The sequence below is a fragment of the Nomascus leucogenys genome, chromosome 19, assembly GCF_006542625.1.
Source record: "Nomascus leucogenys isolate Asia chromosome 19, Asia_NLE_v1, whole genome shotgun sequence".
NCBI lineage: Eukaryota > Metazoa > Chordata > Mammalia > Primates > Hylobatidae > Nomascus > Nomascus leucogenys.
In genome coordinates, this window is record NC_044399.1 from 9,575,417 (window position 1) to 9,589,073 (window position 13,657).

General features: G+C 51.4%; 1 protein-coding gene across 1 annotated transcript; it reads left to right on the forward strand.

Moving 5' to 3' along the window:
• The first annotated feature begins 2,291 nt into the window (after positions 1–2,291).
• Positions 2,292–13,579, forward strand: KLF11 (Kruppel like factor 11). Its single transcript, XM_030800165.1, has 4 exons — positions 2,292–2,491; positions 4,907–5,176; positions 6,405–7,347; positions 10,967–13,579. Exons 1-4 carry the CDS (start codon positions 2,450–2,452, stop codon positions 11,245–11,247), a joined length of 1,536 nt encoding a protein of 511 aa, XP_030656025.1. The 5' UTR covers positions 2,292–2,449; the 3' UTR covers positions 11,248–13,579.
• Positions 13,580–13,657: the final 78 nt, after the last annotated feature.

Here is a 13,657-nt window from a genome sequence, read left to right on the forward strand (position 1 = left end):
CAGCTTTTTGTTTTTTGAGACTGAGTCTCTGACATGCAGGCTGGAGTGCAGTGGTGCGATCTCGGCTCACTGCAATCTCTGCCTCCTGGGTTCAAGCGATTCTCCCGCCTTAGCCTCCTGAGTAGCTGAGATTACAGGCGCCTGCCACCGTGCCAGGCTAATTTTTGTATTTTTAGAAGAGACGGGGTTTCACCATGTTGGCCAGGCTGGTCTTGAACTCCTGACCTCAGGTGATCCGCCCGCCTCGGCCTCCCAAAGTGCTGGGATTACAGGCATGAGCCACCGCACCCGGCCCTGAGTTCAGTTTTTTTAAGGACACAATTAGAGGTGCTCACGGGATGTTCAAGCAGGGAGGCTGGTAGATACCTTCGATTCGCTCATTCACCTACGTGGACGAATTAGACAGCCAGGCTCCCTGGCCTTGGGAGAGTCCTGGTGGGGAGACAGATGACAAATCACTGAAGTAATGGAAAAGGGACAGTTCAAGAAAAGGGTCGTGGAGGAAGAAAACAAGAGGGCCCACCAGAACGGGACTGGAAGTCGACCCCGAGGGTGCGTCCGCTAGAGGCGGCCTCTCTAGGTGGACTGCGGGTGAGAGTAAAGGGGGCATCTGGGGGAAAAGCATTCTAGGGAACAGCAAGTGCAAGGACCTGGAGACGGCCAAGGGGCTGGTGGGACAGGTGTCCAAGAGGAGGCCCAGGCTGTCTCTCGGGGGCGTGGGGAGAGGCATGGGGCTGGAGAGGGAGGGCCTGGGTCCCTGCAGGAGCTCACAAGCCACAGTGGGGAGAAGCGTTACGCTGAGTACAGTGGGAGCCACTGAAAGGGTTAAAGACCCCTGGAGGTGCTGAGTGGGAAGAGGCTCTGGGAGCTGGAGTGGACGCAGGGAGACCAGTTATAAGGCAAATGCAGGAGTCCAGGCAAAAGAGAATATTCCAGTCTGTATCTAAGACTTAACTTTGCACACACAGAACACCCTGCGCCCCTCTCAGAGCCGCCGGGGTCTTCGTGCGAGCAGTTTATCACGGTTCATTCGTCTTAAACCCTCTTACTATTTCAGCAAACACCCTCTCCTCAGCCTGGTCAACCCCTCTGCCCAACCCGAGTGGGCCCCGCAGGAGCAAGTGGGGACCAGAGTCCTGCTCAGGTGAGTGGTGGGGCCCGGCCTGTTCCCCTGAGACCAGGCTTCTCTCGCTCAGAGCAAAGCCCCGGGGTGCCGGGATTCTCTCTCTGCTCCCCCTCCCTGGATGTGAGCTTTTAAAAAAGGAGGATTCCTCACTGCGGCCTCTGCCCCTTGCACTGAGCGCCAACCCGCATCACATCTCAGCAAACGCGCGCGCAGTGGACAGACGGAGGGGTGGCTCCTCGCTGAGCTGAAGACTGCGGCGACGCAAATAAACAGAATGGTTCCTGCTCTCCACGAACCTGGCGCTGCAGCCGTGGGCAAACCACACCAAGAGACGCGAGCAACCGAAATATAGGGAGAAAAAAAAAGGTGCCCTGGACAGCGAGCTAGATGTCTCCTGCAGGCTCGAGGACTTCCCGGAGGGGGCGGCGTTTTCTCGGGGCCTGGGAAGAATAGGCGGGTTTCAGCGGGCGCCTTCTGGGTAACTACCCGTTTGGGCTTCCCCTGACCCCGTAACAGAGCGGAAGAGGCTCAGAGACGCCAGAGGAGGAGCGTCAGCGGGACACTGAGGCCGAGAAGCTCTGACTCCCGGTGTCTGCAAAAATGACCGGATGCAGGAATGTCACCTAGAACCGACCAGCCTTCCGACCTCTCTGGTCAAGGACGCATTCCTAATAGACGAAGGGAGAATGACAGAAGTTAAAAACAAACAAAAGCCGGGTTGAGGCCTCTAGGTGGGTCTCCGCTACCGATGGATTCAGCCGGTGGGGCTGCAGGAGGTTCCTATAAGCGCGGTCCCCTCTCCCCGCACCGAGTCCGGCCCCGACCCTGGGATTTCCCCAGGCGCAGCCGCCGCCGCGCCGCCCCCTCCGCCCCGCGCGCCCCAGGCGCAGCTGCGACCTTTCCCTTACTTTCCAGGGCCTCAGGCCCCGCCCCTCGCTCCGACCAAAACACGTGCCGCGTCCCGTCCTGCCCGATCACGCCGCGGCCAGGCTCCGATCACGCGGCCCCCCGCGGCGCTCATTGGCCGGCCGGGCATGGGCCGGGCACGAATTGGCTGGCGGCGGCCGGCCCCGCCCCGGCGGGGGCGCGGTGTATTTTGGTTCGCTTCCGCGCCCCGCCCCGCCGGCCGCTCCCTCCGCGGCCGCCCCGCCCCTCCCGCGCCGCGAGGGCCGCGCCGGGGCAGAGCCGCGCGGGCGGGCGAGGCGCTTGCCGGCCGCAGGAGCTCCGGGTAGCCGTCGCCGCCGCCCGCAGCCCACGTGCGGCCGCTGCTGCACCCGAGCTCACGCCCCGCGGCCGCTTTGTTGCTCCCGGCCGGCCGGCACGATGCACGCGCCGGACTTCGCGGGCCCAGACGACGCGCGCGCAGTAAGTGGTGGGGCTGCCGCGGCAGGACTACTCGTCTGAGCGAGGGGCGAGACGGAGAACGCGGTGCGGGGCCCGCGCGCCTGTGAAAGGGGGAGGTGGGGCGTGCGGGGCTTCGCTGCGGACGCGCCGGTAGGGGCCTGGGCGGGCTCCGGAGCCGGACGGGGCGGCGGCCGCGCGGGGCGCTCCCGGGTCGGCGGGGGCGAGGAGGGGGCGTGTGCCCCGCGCAGCTTTGTCTTGCGCTTCCTGGGCGGCCCCGCCCCGCTGGCCCCGCGGCTATTTCCAGCCATGACGTCACCCCGGTCCTGCGAGCCGGACGGCCGTTGGGCGGGGGAGCGGCTGGCGGGAACGCGGCACGCGGCCGTGGGGGCGAGGCAAGAGCTGCTGGCGGGAACGCGGCACGGTTTTGAGGGCGGGGCAAGGCTCGGGGGCGGGGCACGCGGCCGTGGGGCGGGGTAAGAGCGGCTGGCGGTAGTGCTGCTCGGCCCTGGGGGCGGGGCAAGGTCTGGGGGCCGGGGCAACGACGGGAGGCTGGTGCGCCGCAGGGCCCTGGGGGCGGGGCAACGCCTGGAGGCGGGAACGCGGCACGCGAGCGTTGGGGGCCCTAAGCGTCGCGACTCGGGGGCTTCGGGGAGGTAGCCGTGGACGTGGGCCGAGCGCGGGCCTCCTGGTGTGCAGGCACTGTGGGCCGGGCGAGCCCTTTCCCGCCCGTGTGGTGAGCGGGCCTCGGCCCTCGGTTCTGTGACTTCACGGGGGGTTTCGTGACGCAGCCTGCGGGACAGAGGCTGGGGATTTGAGGTGGCCTCGTCTTGTTTGATCTCGGGGAACCGCGGCAGACGGAAAGGTTTGATGCTTTGGTGCATGGCAGATTGAGAGGAAACGTGTATCTTCGTACATTCAAAGTTTCCTTTCCTTTTTTTTTTTTTTTTTTTTTTGATACGGAGTCTCCCTCTATCGCCCAGGCCGGAGTGCAGTGGGCGCGCGATCTCGGCCCACTGTAACCTCCCTGGGAGGGAGGGATATTACTCTTCTCAGAGTAATATCACTCTCTCACCCCCGGGTTAGTTTTCTTTTGGAAGAGATAGCTCATTTCAGCCTCTTCCCTCCTCTTCCCCTCCAGATTAAAGAGACAGTGAGGGTCGGGTGCAGTGGCTCACGTCTGTAATCCCAGCACTTTGGGAGACCGAGGTGGGTGGATCACCTGAGGTCGGGGGTTCGATACCAGCTTGACCAACATGGCGAAAACCGCTCTCTACTAAAAATACAAAAATCAGCTGAGCGTGGTGGTGGGCGCCTGTAATCCCAGCTACTGGGGAGGCTGAGGCAGGAGTGTCGCTTGAACCTGGGAGGCAGAGGTTGTGGTGAGCCAAGATGGTGCCACTGCACTTCAGCCTGGGCAACAGAGCAAGACTCTGTCTCAAAAAAACGAGGCCGGGCGCCTGTAATTCCAGCACTATGGGAGGTCAAGGTGGGTGGATCGCCTGAGGTCAGGAGTTGGAGAGCAGCCTGGCCAACATGGTGAAACCCCGTCTCTACTAAAAATACAAAATTTTCTGGGCGTGGTGGCGGACGCCTCTCCCAGCTACTCTGGAGGCTGAGGCGGGAGAATCGCTTGAATCCGGGAGGTCAGGAGTTCAAGGCCAGCTTGACCAACATAGCAAAACTCTCATTCCACTAAAAATACAAAAATTAACCCAAGTGTTGTGGTGGGCACTGCAGTGAGCCGAGATTGTGCCACTGCACTCCAGCCTGGGCAACTGAGTGAGATTCCATCTCAAAAAAAAAAAAAAAAAAAACTGCAAAGAGATCCTTTCCGAGATCCTGGCAGGTTGGCTTCCTGTCACCACCTGCTAGCCTTGGGACAGTAACAGATGACATTTGCTCCGAATCTGTGGAGGGAATTGGTGGAACTGCTTGGAGTCCTGGAGGCCTAGGGGGAAGGCCCCAGAGTCTCTGAGAGCATCTGTAGGGACACTGCTTTGGCGGCTTTGCCGCCTCAGAGAGCCATGGTCAGGGCGCCGCGGCCACTGGCAGACCGACTAGATGACCTCAGTGTTGGCTCCTCCTCCCTGGGCAGCTGCTTTACCCCAGCCACTGTTCGGCCTGAACCTCAGGAGTTAATTTTATTAATCATTTACCCAAGAAAAATACGAACTTAGTAGCCTTTTTTAAGAGTCAGGATTTTTGGTGGCAATGCTTGCCAGCTTAGTTCTATCTTTGAAATGTTGGCTTAAAAGCCGAATTGTCACGAGCATTCCTTGAACGTCTTTTACTACAGCTCGGTGTTTGTTGCTATGGAGTATTGCATGTGCATTACATGCCTAGTGTAGGCTTCTGGTATGCATATCCACATGCCCATCATGGGTGGCCTCTGTATTTCCCCTGCACTGAGAAGCCGTTGTGTTGTGTCGCCTTCAGGTTGACATCATGGACATATGTGAGTCCATCCTGGAGAGGAAGCGGCATGACAGCGAAAGGTCTACTTGCAGCATCTTGGAACAGACAGACATGGAAGCTGTCGAGGCTCTTGTTTGTATGAGCTCCTGGGGTCAAAGATCCCAGAAAGGTGACCTGTTGCGGATAAGACCCCTCACGCCTGTCTCTGACTCTGGGGATGTCACCACCACTGTGCATATGGATGCAGCCACCCCTGAACTACCAAAAGACTTCCATTCTTTATCGACTCTGGTAAGAGGATGGAGGGAGGAGCATTTTTGTGAAATGACTAGAGTAGCTGAACTCAGTGTGTTGAAGAACTTGTGAGAAGATTCCCTGGGATGCTGGCAAATAAGTTGCATACCCTCTCTGTGTGGGTCTGAAGGAGTAGAAACTCTTCCTTCGGCCGGGCATGGTGGCTCAAGCCTGTAATCCCAGCACTTTGGGAGGGCCAGGCAGGCGGATCGCGAGGTCAGGAGTTCGAGACAAGCCTGACCAACATGGTGAAACCTCATCTCTACTAAAAATACAAAAATTTATCTGGGTGTGGTGGCAGGCGCCTGTAGTCCCAGCTAGTCAGGAGTCTGAGGTAGGAGAATCGCTTGAACCCGGGAGGCGGAGGTTGCAGTGAGCCGAGATTGCGCCACTGCACTCCAGCCTGGGCGACAGAGTGTGACCCCATCTCAAAAAAAAATAACAAAAAAAGAAACTCTTACTTCATTTCTGAAAAATGTGCTCTTTCTATGGATGGATCATACCTTGCTAGCTACGTGGTTAATGTCCGTGGGATGAAACCTACAGATTGTGAGAAAGTGGAATTTACTTCCCTAGGGGAATCTTGGGGTGGAGCTTAGGTTCTCCTGGTGACCCAGCCTAGTATCAGGATATATCGGTAGCAGCTGGAGAAAGCATGTACTTTGACATCAGATTGCCTTCGTTGGGTGGCACCTCTGCCCTCCCGTGGCAGCCGACTCCTTAATGTGAGTTCTGTGAGTTGGGTGCAGTAAGTCACTCTTGTTTTTTGGTTTTTTAATTTGCTACATTTGTGAAAGTACCTGGAAAAATTACATCTCAGCTTGGAGAAGTTGAGAACTGTAGGTTGCTAACAGAAGTGGAAATTGTGTTTGTCCTGGGCTGGAAGCTTGCTCTGAAAGGAGAGTGTAGAAAGCAGATTTGGAGAGGGATGGGAAGGGCCTGTGGGTTGTCGGGAGGGTTGCAGAAGTGGTGGGCCTGGCGGCCAGGAGCTCCTCTCAGAGTTCCCTGCATTGGGCTCTTGTGTAGGTTTGGGAGAGGTAAACACTGTGGGAATAAGCTGAGAAAGCAAAGTGCCCCATGCAGCCTTGAAACCCACTGGGATGTTGAAAACAGGGTTAGCTGAGTGTCTCGATGATTCTGTGTAAAGGTATTGGGAGCATTGTGATGAATTAAATCCCTTTTAAATTTAAAACAATCTTTTCACATGGTACTTTTTTTTTTTAAGTGCATAACTCCTCCTCAGAGCCCTGATCTCGTGGAGCCATCGACAAGGACACCTGTTTCTCCCCAAGTAACAGATTCCAAAGCATGCACAGCCACGGATGTCCTCCAGTCCTCTGCCGTAGTGGCCAGAGCTCTGAGCGGGGGCGCGGAGAGGGGCTTGCTGGGTTTGGAGCCAGTGCCCAGCTCTGCCTGCAGGGCCATGGGGACCAGCGTGATCCGACACACTGGGGAGAGCCCTGCTGCCTGCTTTCCCACCACCCAGACTCCAGATTGCCAGCTTTCTGACAGCAGAGAAGAAGAGCAGCTTCTGGGACACTTTGAAACTTTGCAGGACACACACCTCACAGACAGTTTACTCAACACTAACTTGGTGTCCTGTCAGCCCTGCTTGCACAAGTCTGGTGGCCTGCTGCTCACTGACAAAGGCCAGCAGGCAGGGTGGCCTGTTGCAGTTCAGACTTGCTCACCAAAGAATTACGAAAATGACCTGCCCAGGAAAACCACTCCTCTGATTTCTGTCTCTGTCCCTGCTCCCCCTGTCCTTTGCCAGATGATCCCTGTGACTGGACAAAGTAGCATGTTACCAGCTTTTTTGAAGCCCCCTCCCCAGTTGTCTGTGGGGACCGTGAGACCCATCCTAGCTCAGGCTGCTCCAGCGCCTCAACCTGTGTTCGTGGGACCTCCTGTGCCTCAGGGAGCTGTGATGTTGGTCCTGCCCCAGGGAGCCCTCCCTCTGCCTGCCCCCTGTGCAGCCAATGTCATGGCTGCCGGGAATACCAAGTTCTTGCCCCTTGCCCCTGCTCCAGTGTTCATCGCCTCTAGCCAAAACTGTGTCCCTCAGGTAGACTTTTCCCGAAGGAGGAACTATGTTTGCAGTTTCCCAGGTTGCCGGAAGACCTACTTCAAAAGTTCCCACCTTAAGGCCCATCTTCGCACTCACACAGGTAAGCGCCGGGGCAGGTAGGGCATCGGGCACACCAGACCTTGTGGTTAGGAAGCATACCTTGAGCCACCTTTGGCTGGGAGGGGATCATGAGAACCCCTGGTGAAGGTGGAAGTGTGGCTTTTTCTTTGGCTCTGAAAAGCCCGCACAACCTTTGTAAGGGTGGGGTTGTTAGCACAGCCATCAGGAGTTTGCATACAGAGCGCTCGCCCTAGAAGATAAAATGTAGTATAGTTCTGTGATTGTGTCTTTTGGTAGCTTTTAGAGTGACTCACAGTGCCCCCTTCTGTTCACATTGCAGTAGACGTTTCATGCCTTTTTTTTTTTTTTTTTTTTTTTTTTTTTAAAGAAAACATGCATTCATTCACATTCAGTAAATATATCTTACCAGTGTGACTTATGTTTATGTGGGAAAAGGTCTGGCCAAACTATAGAAAAGTTCAAATTCTAAAATATTTTTTAAAAGAATATAGTTTTCTTACCTCTGAGAGTAGTTTTTAAAGTAAGTCACACAAGAAACTATGCTGACCTAATGATCTCTCTGTTGTCTAACCAGCTCTGTCCAATATAATTTTCTGCGATGGTGGAAATGTTTGCTGTCTGTCCATTAGGGTAGCCACTGGCTGCTTGAAGTGTGTGGCTAGTGTGCCTGAGGAACTGAATTTTACATTTTTTAATACTTGAAGTTTAAATAGCTCCATGGGACCTGTGGCTGCCCTGCTGCCCAGCAGTGGTCTGAGTGTTGCTGGTTAGACAATCGCTTCAGTAGGTGAGGGCACCATTTCTCAGGTGTTCTGTGAGTTTGTGTTCTGTTGCTCTGATCGTGGTAGCCTCCACGTGTAGAATAAAGTGCAGTCTGGTGTTCAGACATTATAAGAGGAACTCTACTACTGCATTCTACTGAGTGGCTGCTTGCTTTGAGGATAAGGCCAAACTTGGCCCATGAAGTAGTCGCCTCTGCCCATTCAGAAACAGCCTCCCCAACGTTCTATGTCTGTGTCCATATTTCCACCCTTCCCCCTTGGCCCTCTGCCCATCTCTACTTACTGAAACCCTCCGAGGGCCTTCCTAGGATTAGTTATTAGATTGTTTCTTTATTTTCCTTTCTTCTTTGACCCTAGTGGTTTATTGTAGGTCTTACCATATTCTCTTTGTTTTTTAGTTAGTTATATATTTATCTCACCTGGATATATTCCTGGTGCTTGATACAAGGGCCTGACAGTACTCAGTAAACGAGGGTTGGTCGTTTGCATGGCAGATGGACGTGGGGCTGTGTCAGGGAACGGGTGTTTCTGAGGGGAATTGACCTGCCTGCCTCATTTAACGGGCTTGTTGACTTGGTGAGCTCTGCATTTCACCGGGACTCTCCAGGGGAACTTTGCATTACACCAGAGCACAGCTGCCAAATTTGGGGAAGTGACTGAATGAGGTTTTACTGTTTATTCAGTTTACCTTGGTAGAAGTACTGACAGAATGACCTGCAGTGATTGAAACAAGTTGCTTCCATGTTTCCTAAAGTACTTCCAATTCAATAACAGGCCTTGCACAAGGGCTCTCGCCTGTCATCCCAGCACTTTGGGAGGCTGAGGTGGGCAGATCACGAGGTCAGGAGTTCGAGACCAGCCTGGCCAACATGGTGAAACCCCGTCTCTACTAAAAATACAAAAATTAGCTGGGCCTGCTGGCACACGCCTATAATCCTAGCTGCTCAGGAGGCTGAGGCAGGAGAATCACTTGAACCTGGGAGATGGAGGTTGCAGTGAATGGAGATTGCGCCATTACACTCCAACCTGGGCGACAGAGTGAGACAAAAAAAAAAAAAAAAAGCCAGGCACTGTGGCTCATACCTGTATTCCCAGCACTTTCGGAGGCCAAGGCAGGCAGATCACGAGGTCAAGAAATTGAGACCATCCTGGCCAACATGGCAAAACCCCGTCTCTACTAGAAATACAAAAATTAGTTGGGCTTGGTGGCGTGCTCCTGTAGTCCCAGCTACTTGGGAGGCTGAGGCAGGAGAATCACTTGAGTCTGGGAAGCGGAGGTTGCAGTGAGCCAAGATTACGCCACTGCACTCCAGCCTGGTGACAGAGTGAGACTCCGTCTCAAAAAATAAAAATAAAAAACTGTAAGAGTTCTGAAGAATCCCCTTGTGCCATTTTGTAAACTTGGAGTTTTCATGAGAACTAGAAACTGGGCAAGTTTACCTTGGATAAGATTGCTTTTTATATATATTTCTACCAACCTGAAAAATATTTAAATTGGAGTAAGGTAGAGTGAATAGATGCTACTTTTTTTTTTTTTTTTTTTTTTTGAGATGGAGTCTTGCTCTGTCGCCCAGGCTGGAGTGCAGTGGCACGATCGCGGCTCACTGCAAGCTCTGCCTCCCGGGTTCACGTCATTCTCTTCTCCTGCCTCAGCCTCCCGAGTAGCTGGGATTACAGGCGCCAGCCACCATTCCTGGCTATTTTTTTTTTGTATTTTTAGTAGAGACGGGGTTTCACCATGTTAGGATGGTCTCCATCTCCTGACCTCATGATCCGCCTGCCTCGGCCTTCCAAAGTGCTGGGATTACAGGTGTGAGCCACCGCGCCAGGCCGGTGCTACTTTTTTTCTTTTTTAGGCGGAGTCTCACTCTCGCCCAGGCTGGAGTGCAATGGCGTGATCTCCGTTCATTGCAACCTCCGCCTCCCAGGGTCAAGCGATTCTCCTGCCTCAGCCTCAGGAATAGTTGAGATTACAGGCACCCACCACCACACCCAGCTAATGTTTGTATTTTTAGTAGAGACAGGGTTTTGCCATGTTGGTCAGGCTGGTCGCGAACTTCTGACCTCAGGTGGTCTGCCCGCCTCGGCCTCCCAAAACGCTGGGATTACAGGCGTGAGCCACCGTGCCCAGCTGGATGCTACGTTTTTTATTTTTATTTTTTTGAGACGGAGTCTCCCTCTGTTGCCCAGGCTGGAGTGCAGGGGCGCAATCTCGGCTCACTTGGAAGCTCTGCCTCCTGGGTTCACGCCATTCTCCTGCCTCAGCCTCCGGAGTAACTGGGACTACAAGTGCCCGCCACCGCATCTGGCTAATTTTTTGTATTTTTAGTAGAGACGGGGTTTCACCGTGTTAGCCAGGATGGTCTCGGTCTTCTGACCTCGTGATCCGCCCGCCTCGGCCTCCCAAAGTGCTGGGATTACAGGCGTGAGCCACTGTGCCTGGCCGGATGCTACATTTTTAATTAATTTATTTTTGTTTTTTTGGTAAAGATTGGGTTTTACTTTCTTGCCCAGGCTAGTCTGGAACTCCTGTGCTCAACTGATCCTTTCCAGCCTCCCAAAATGCTGCAATTATAGGTTTGAGCCACTGTACTTGTACTTCGCCTGATTTATTTTTAAATATATTTTGAAAGATTACCTTGAAATCTTTGGGTGCTAACATATTGCATCTTAAGTGTGGGAGGAATAAATCGCCTTTTGGAGGATTTCTTGACCCAAATCATCCAATTCCAGAATAATAAGATACCACTTTCTTCTGAGTTTGATGAACACGATTTTAAAACGACATGAATTAACCCCTTGAATAAGGTGCTTAGCATTTCCTTTCTCTTTAATATGTATTTTCTCACCTCACAGGGGAGAAGCCTTTCAGCTGCAGTTGGGATGGCTGTGATAAAAAGTTTGCTCGTTCGGATGAGCTGTCTCGCCACCGCAGAACTCACACAGGGGAGAAGAAGTTTGTGTGCCCAGTGTGTGACCGACGTTTCATGCGCAGTGACCACCTGACGAAGCATGCCCGGCGCCACATGACGACCAAGAAGACCCCAGGCTGGCAGGCAGAGGTTGGCAAGCTGAACAGAATCGCCTCTGCAGAGAGCCCGGGGAGCCCACTGGTGACCATGCCAGCCTCTGCCTGAAAGGTCCACTAGGACATCACTCAGGGGGTTTTTAAAAAAGCCTCTTTTCAGGAATGCAACTGATGGATTCCTCTCCCACTGCCTCACCCAAAAAAAACAGTCTTGGGGGCTAGGAGAAGATCGGGGAGCTGGTTTTGATGAAAGTATGTTAACTTCTCTTTTCCACTTGGGACCCTGTTCAGTATCTTTTGTAGTTTCAGAAGTTTTTTTGTTTTGTTTTGTTTTTTTAAAGAAATGATAGAAAATTTGATAATCTGAATCACCAGCATTCAAACAAATATTTCGGCAATAAAGTTTACAAAATCTGGATTTTTACAACCTTTCTATTGATGTTTTGTAGAAATAAGACAGGGTACTAATTTTTATACTGTTTTTTATAAAAATATTTATATTGTTGGTGCTCAAATCACCAATTTCTAGCTAGATCATTTTGCAACCTTCCTTTCAGTGTTTAATAACAAAGTTTTTTCTAATGGCCCTTCTTTTAGTAAACTCGACATGTTATTCCACCACAAAAATCACAAGTTATCTGGCCTTTTAGATCTTTTTGGAATCGGACCTGGTTGAATAAGGACCTCTTCAAAGGGAAAAATAAATTTTGCAGTCAGCTTCTTCATAACGTTTTCAAGGAAATTCTAGGCAATCATTCCTGTCACCCAAGAACTAGAATTTTGGTTGACTGGAACTAGTGAGCCTGTGTCCATGGTGTGTCATGAAGGATGTACTCCAGAGAGTAACATGAGCCACTGGGCAGATCCCAGGAACCAGTACTTGCTGCAGGATCTAGTCTGTAATAGTCTTGGCCATGGCTCTGCTGAAAGCAAGCCATTCAGTTTCTTGTTTGTACCTAAAACACCAAAAGAAGGTAAACACTCAAATCCAGCCGCTTTGTCAATTGTCAGTTCTGACTTCTTTTGCTGTGGCCTTATCCGTACTATATTGTGGGTAGAGTAACTTCTCAGAAAAAAAGGAAATGTCTGTATTGGTTGGATGAAACTCCACCAGAGCACAGCTTAGCTGGGGTGAGATGCATTTGAAGGCAGGCAGTGCCAAGATTCTGCTTCGTTTGCCAAATACTAGAAACGCGAGGAAATGCAAGTTACGCTAAGTGGCAGTAATACTACCCAACTGCCTTTCTATTCATTTTGTTTGAAGGAAATTGTTTTGACCAAACAGAAAATTACTTGGAATGGTGTGTTTTACAGTCTACCTAGAAAATAGATGGACAATATTTTTCAACTGTATGAGCACATAGATAAATGGGAGAATGTGGCCGCCTGTGTTCAAGAAGCCACTGACACTGGTTTTTGTTAAACATTGGAAGTTCAGGCAATGGAATAAATGTAGGAACATACAGAATGTTGCACTAATTTGGTAGCCTGGGAATTTTTTTTATTGTGCAGTATGTATTTAAATTTTGTCTGTGTTAATTACCGGCATTTACCTTTATTTAAATGATGGTAAGGTTGGAATATTGAATAAAATTAGGTTTTGTGTTTTGTTCTTTGTAGTCTGATAAAATCTCCACCTGGTCATTCATTGTGTGTGACTTGATACCCATTAACTTGCCCCTTAGTATCAGCTGTTAACTTGACACAAATGTGTGTGTTTTTCGGAGGTGTTTAGTTTGGACAGTCCATAGGTGAGTGTCCTGTCATCGTGAGACAGCACAGTTGTTGTCTCATGTTGTGCATAGTTCATGTTTCCTCACCATCCAGTCCTTTCTCCTGCTCATCAAAATCAGCATACACATTTTTGACTGTACACACTATAAATGGCATCAAATTGGGATATTTTTCTTAATTATGACATGCAAAGTAATGTTAGTCCTGCCAGTATTCTGGTGGATAAGGTCTTTTGAGTATTTGGTTGCTTGTCACAACACAACATTCTCCAAGTAGTGATATTTCTAAAGAAATAGATGTTGAAAAAGGTTTTAATTTACACTTCCATTTCCTGATTACATTTGGAAATACTTTGTGTAAACCATCCCCCTTCCACCTCCATTTGTCTGTTGAAAGATTTTAATTTGGAAACAGTTCCTGTCTGAAAACTCTCCTGAGAACCACAAACCTTGTGTATGGATTCGGCATGGAGCCCTCAGCTGGCGGCTCTGGGTGCTGACGGCCGCTGGAGAGGCGGGCTCCCCTCGTGCACTTTATTGCCTGGGCAGTTGTGCTTGATCTTTTGTGACTTTGAGCCTTTTTAGTAGTTTGATAAGACTTAAAATGTTTCATAATTATGTTTTATGTAACAGACTTTGACACTATTTAAATGAGTATGTGTAATGTAACTTTTCTCTTTGAATCATATAAAACTTGATTTTAAACTGGATGTGTGTCCTGTGTCATTTTACTGTGCCTGGTGGCCTAAGTATACCTAGAGACTTTTGGAAGAGTCTATAAAATTC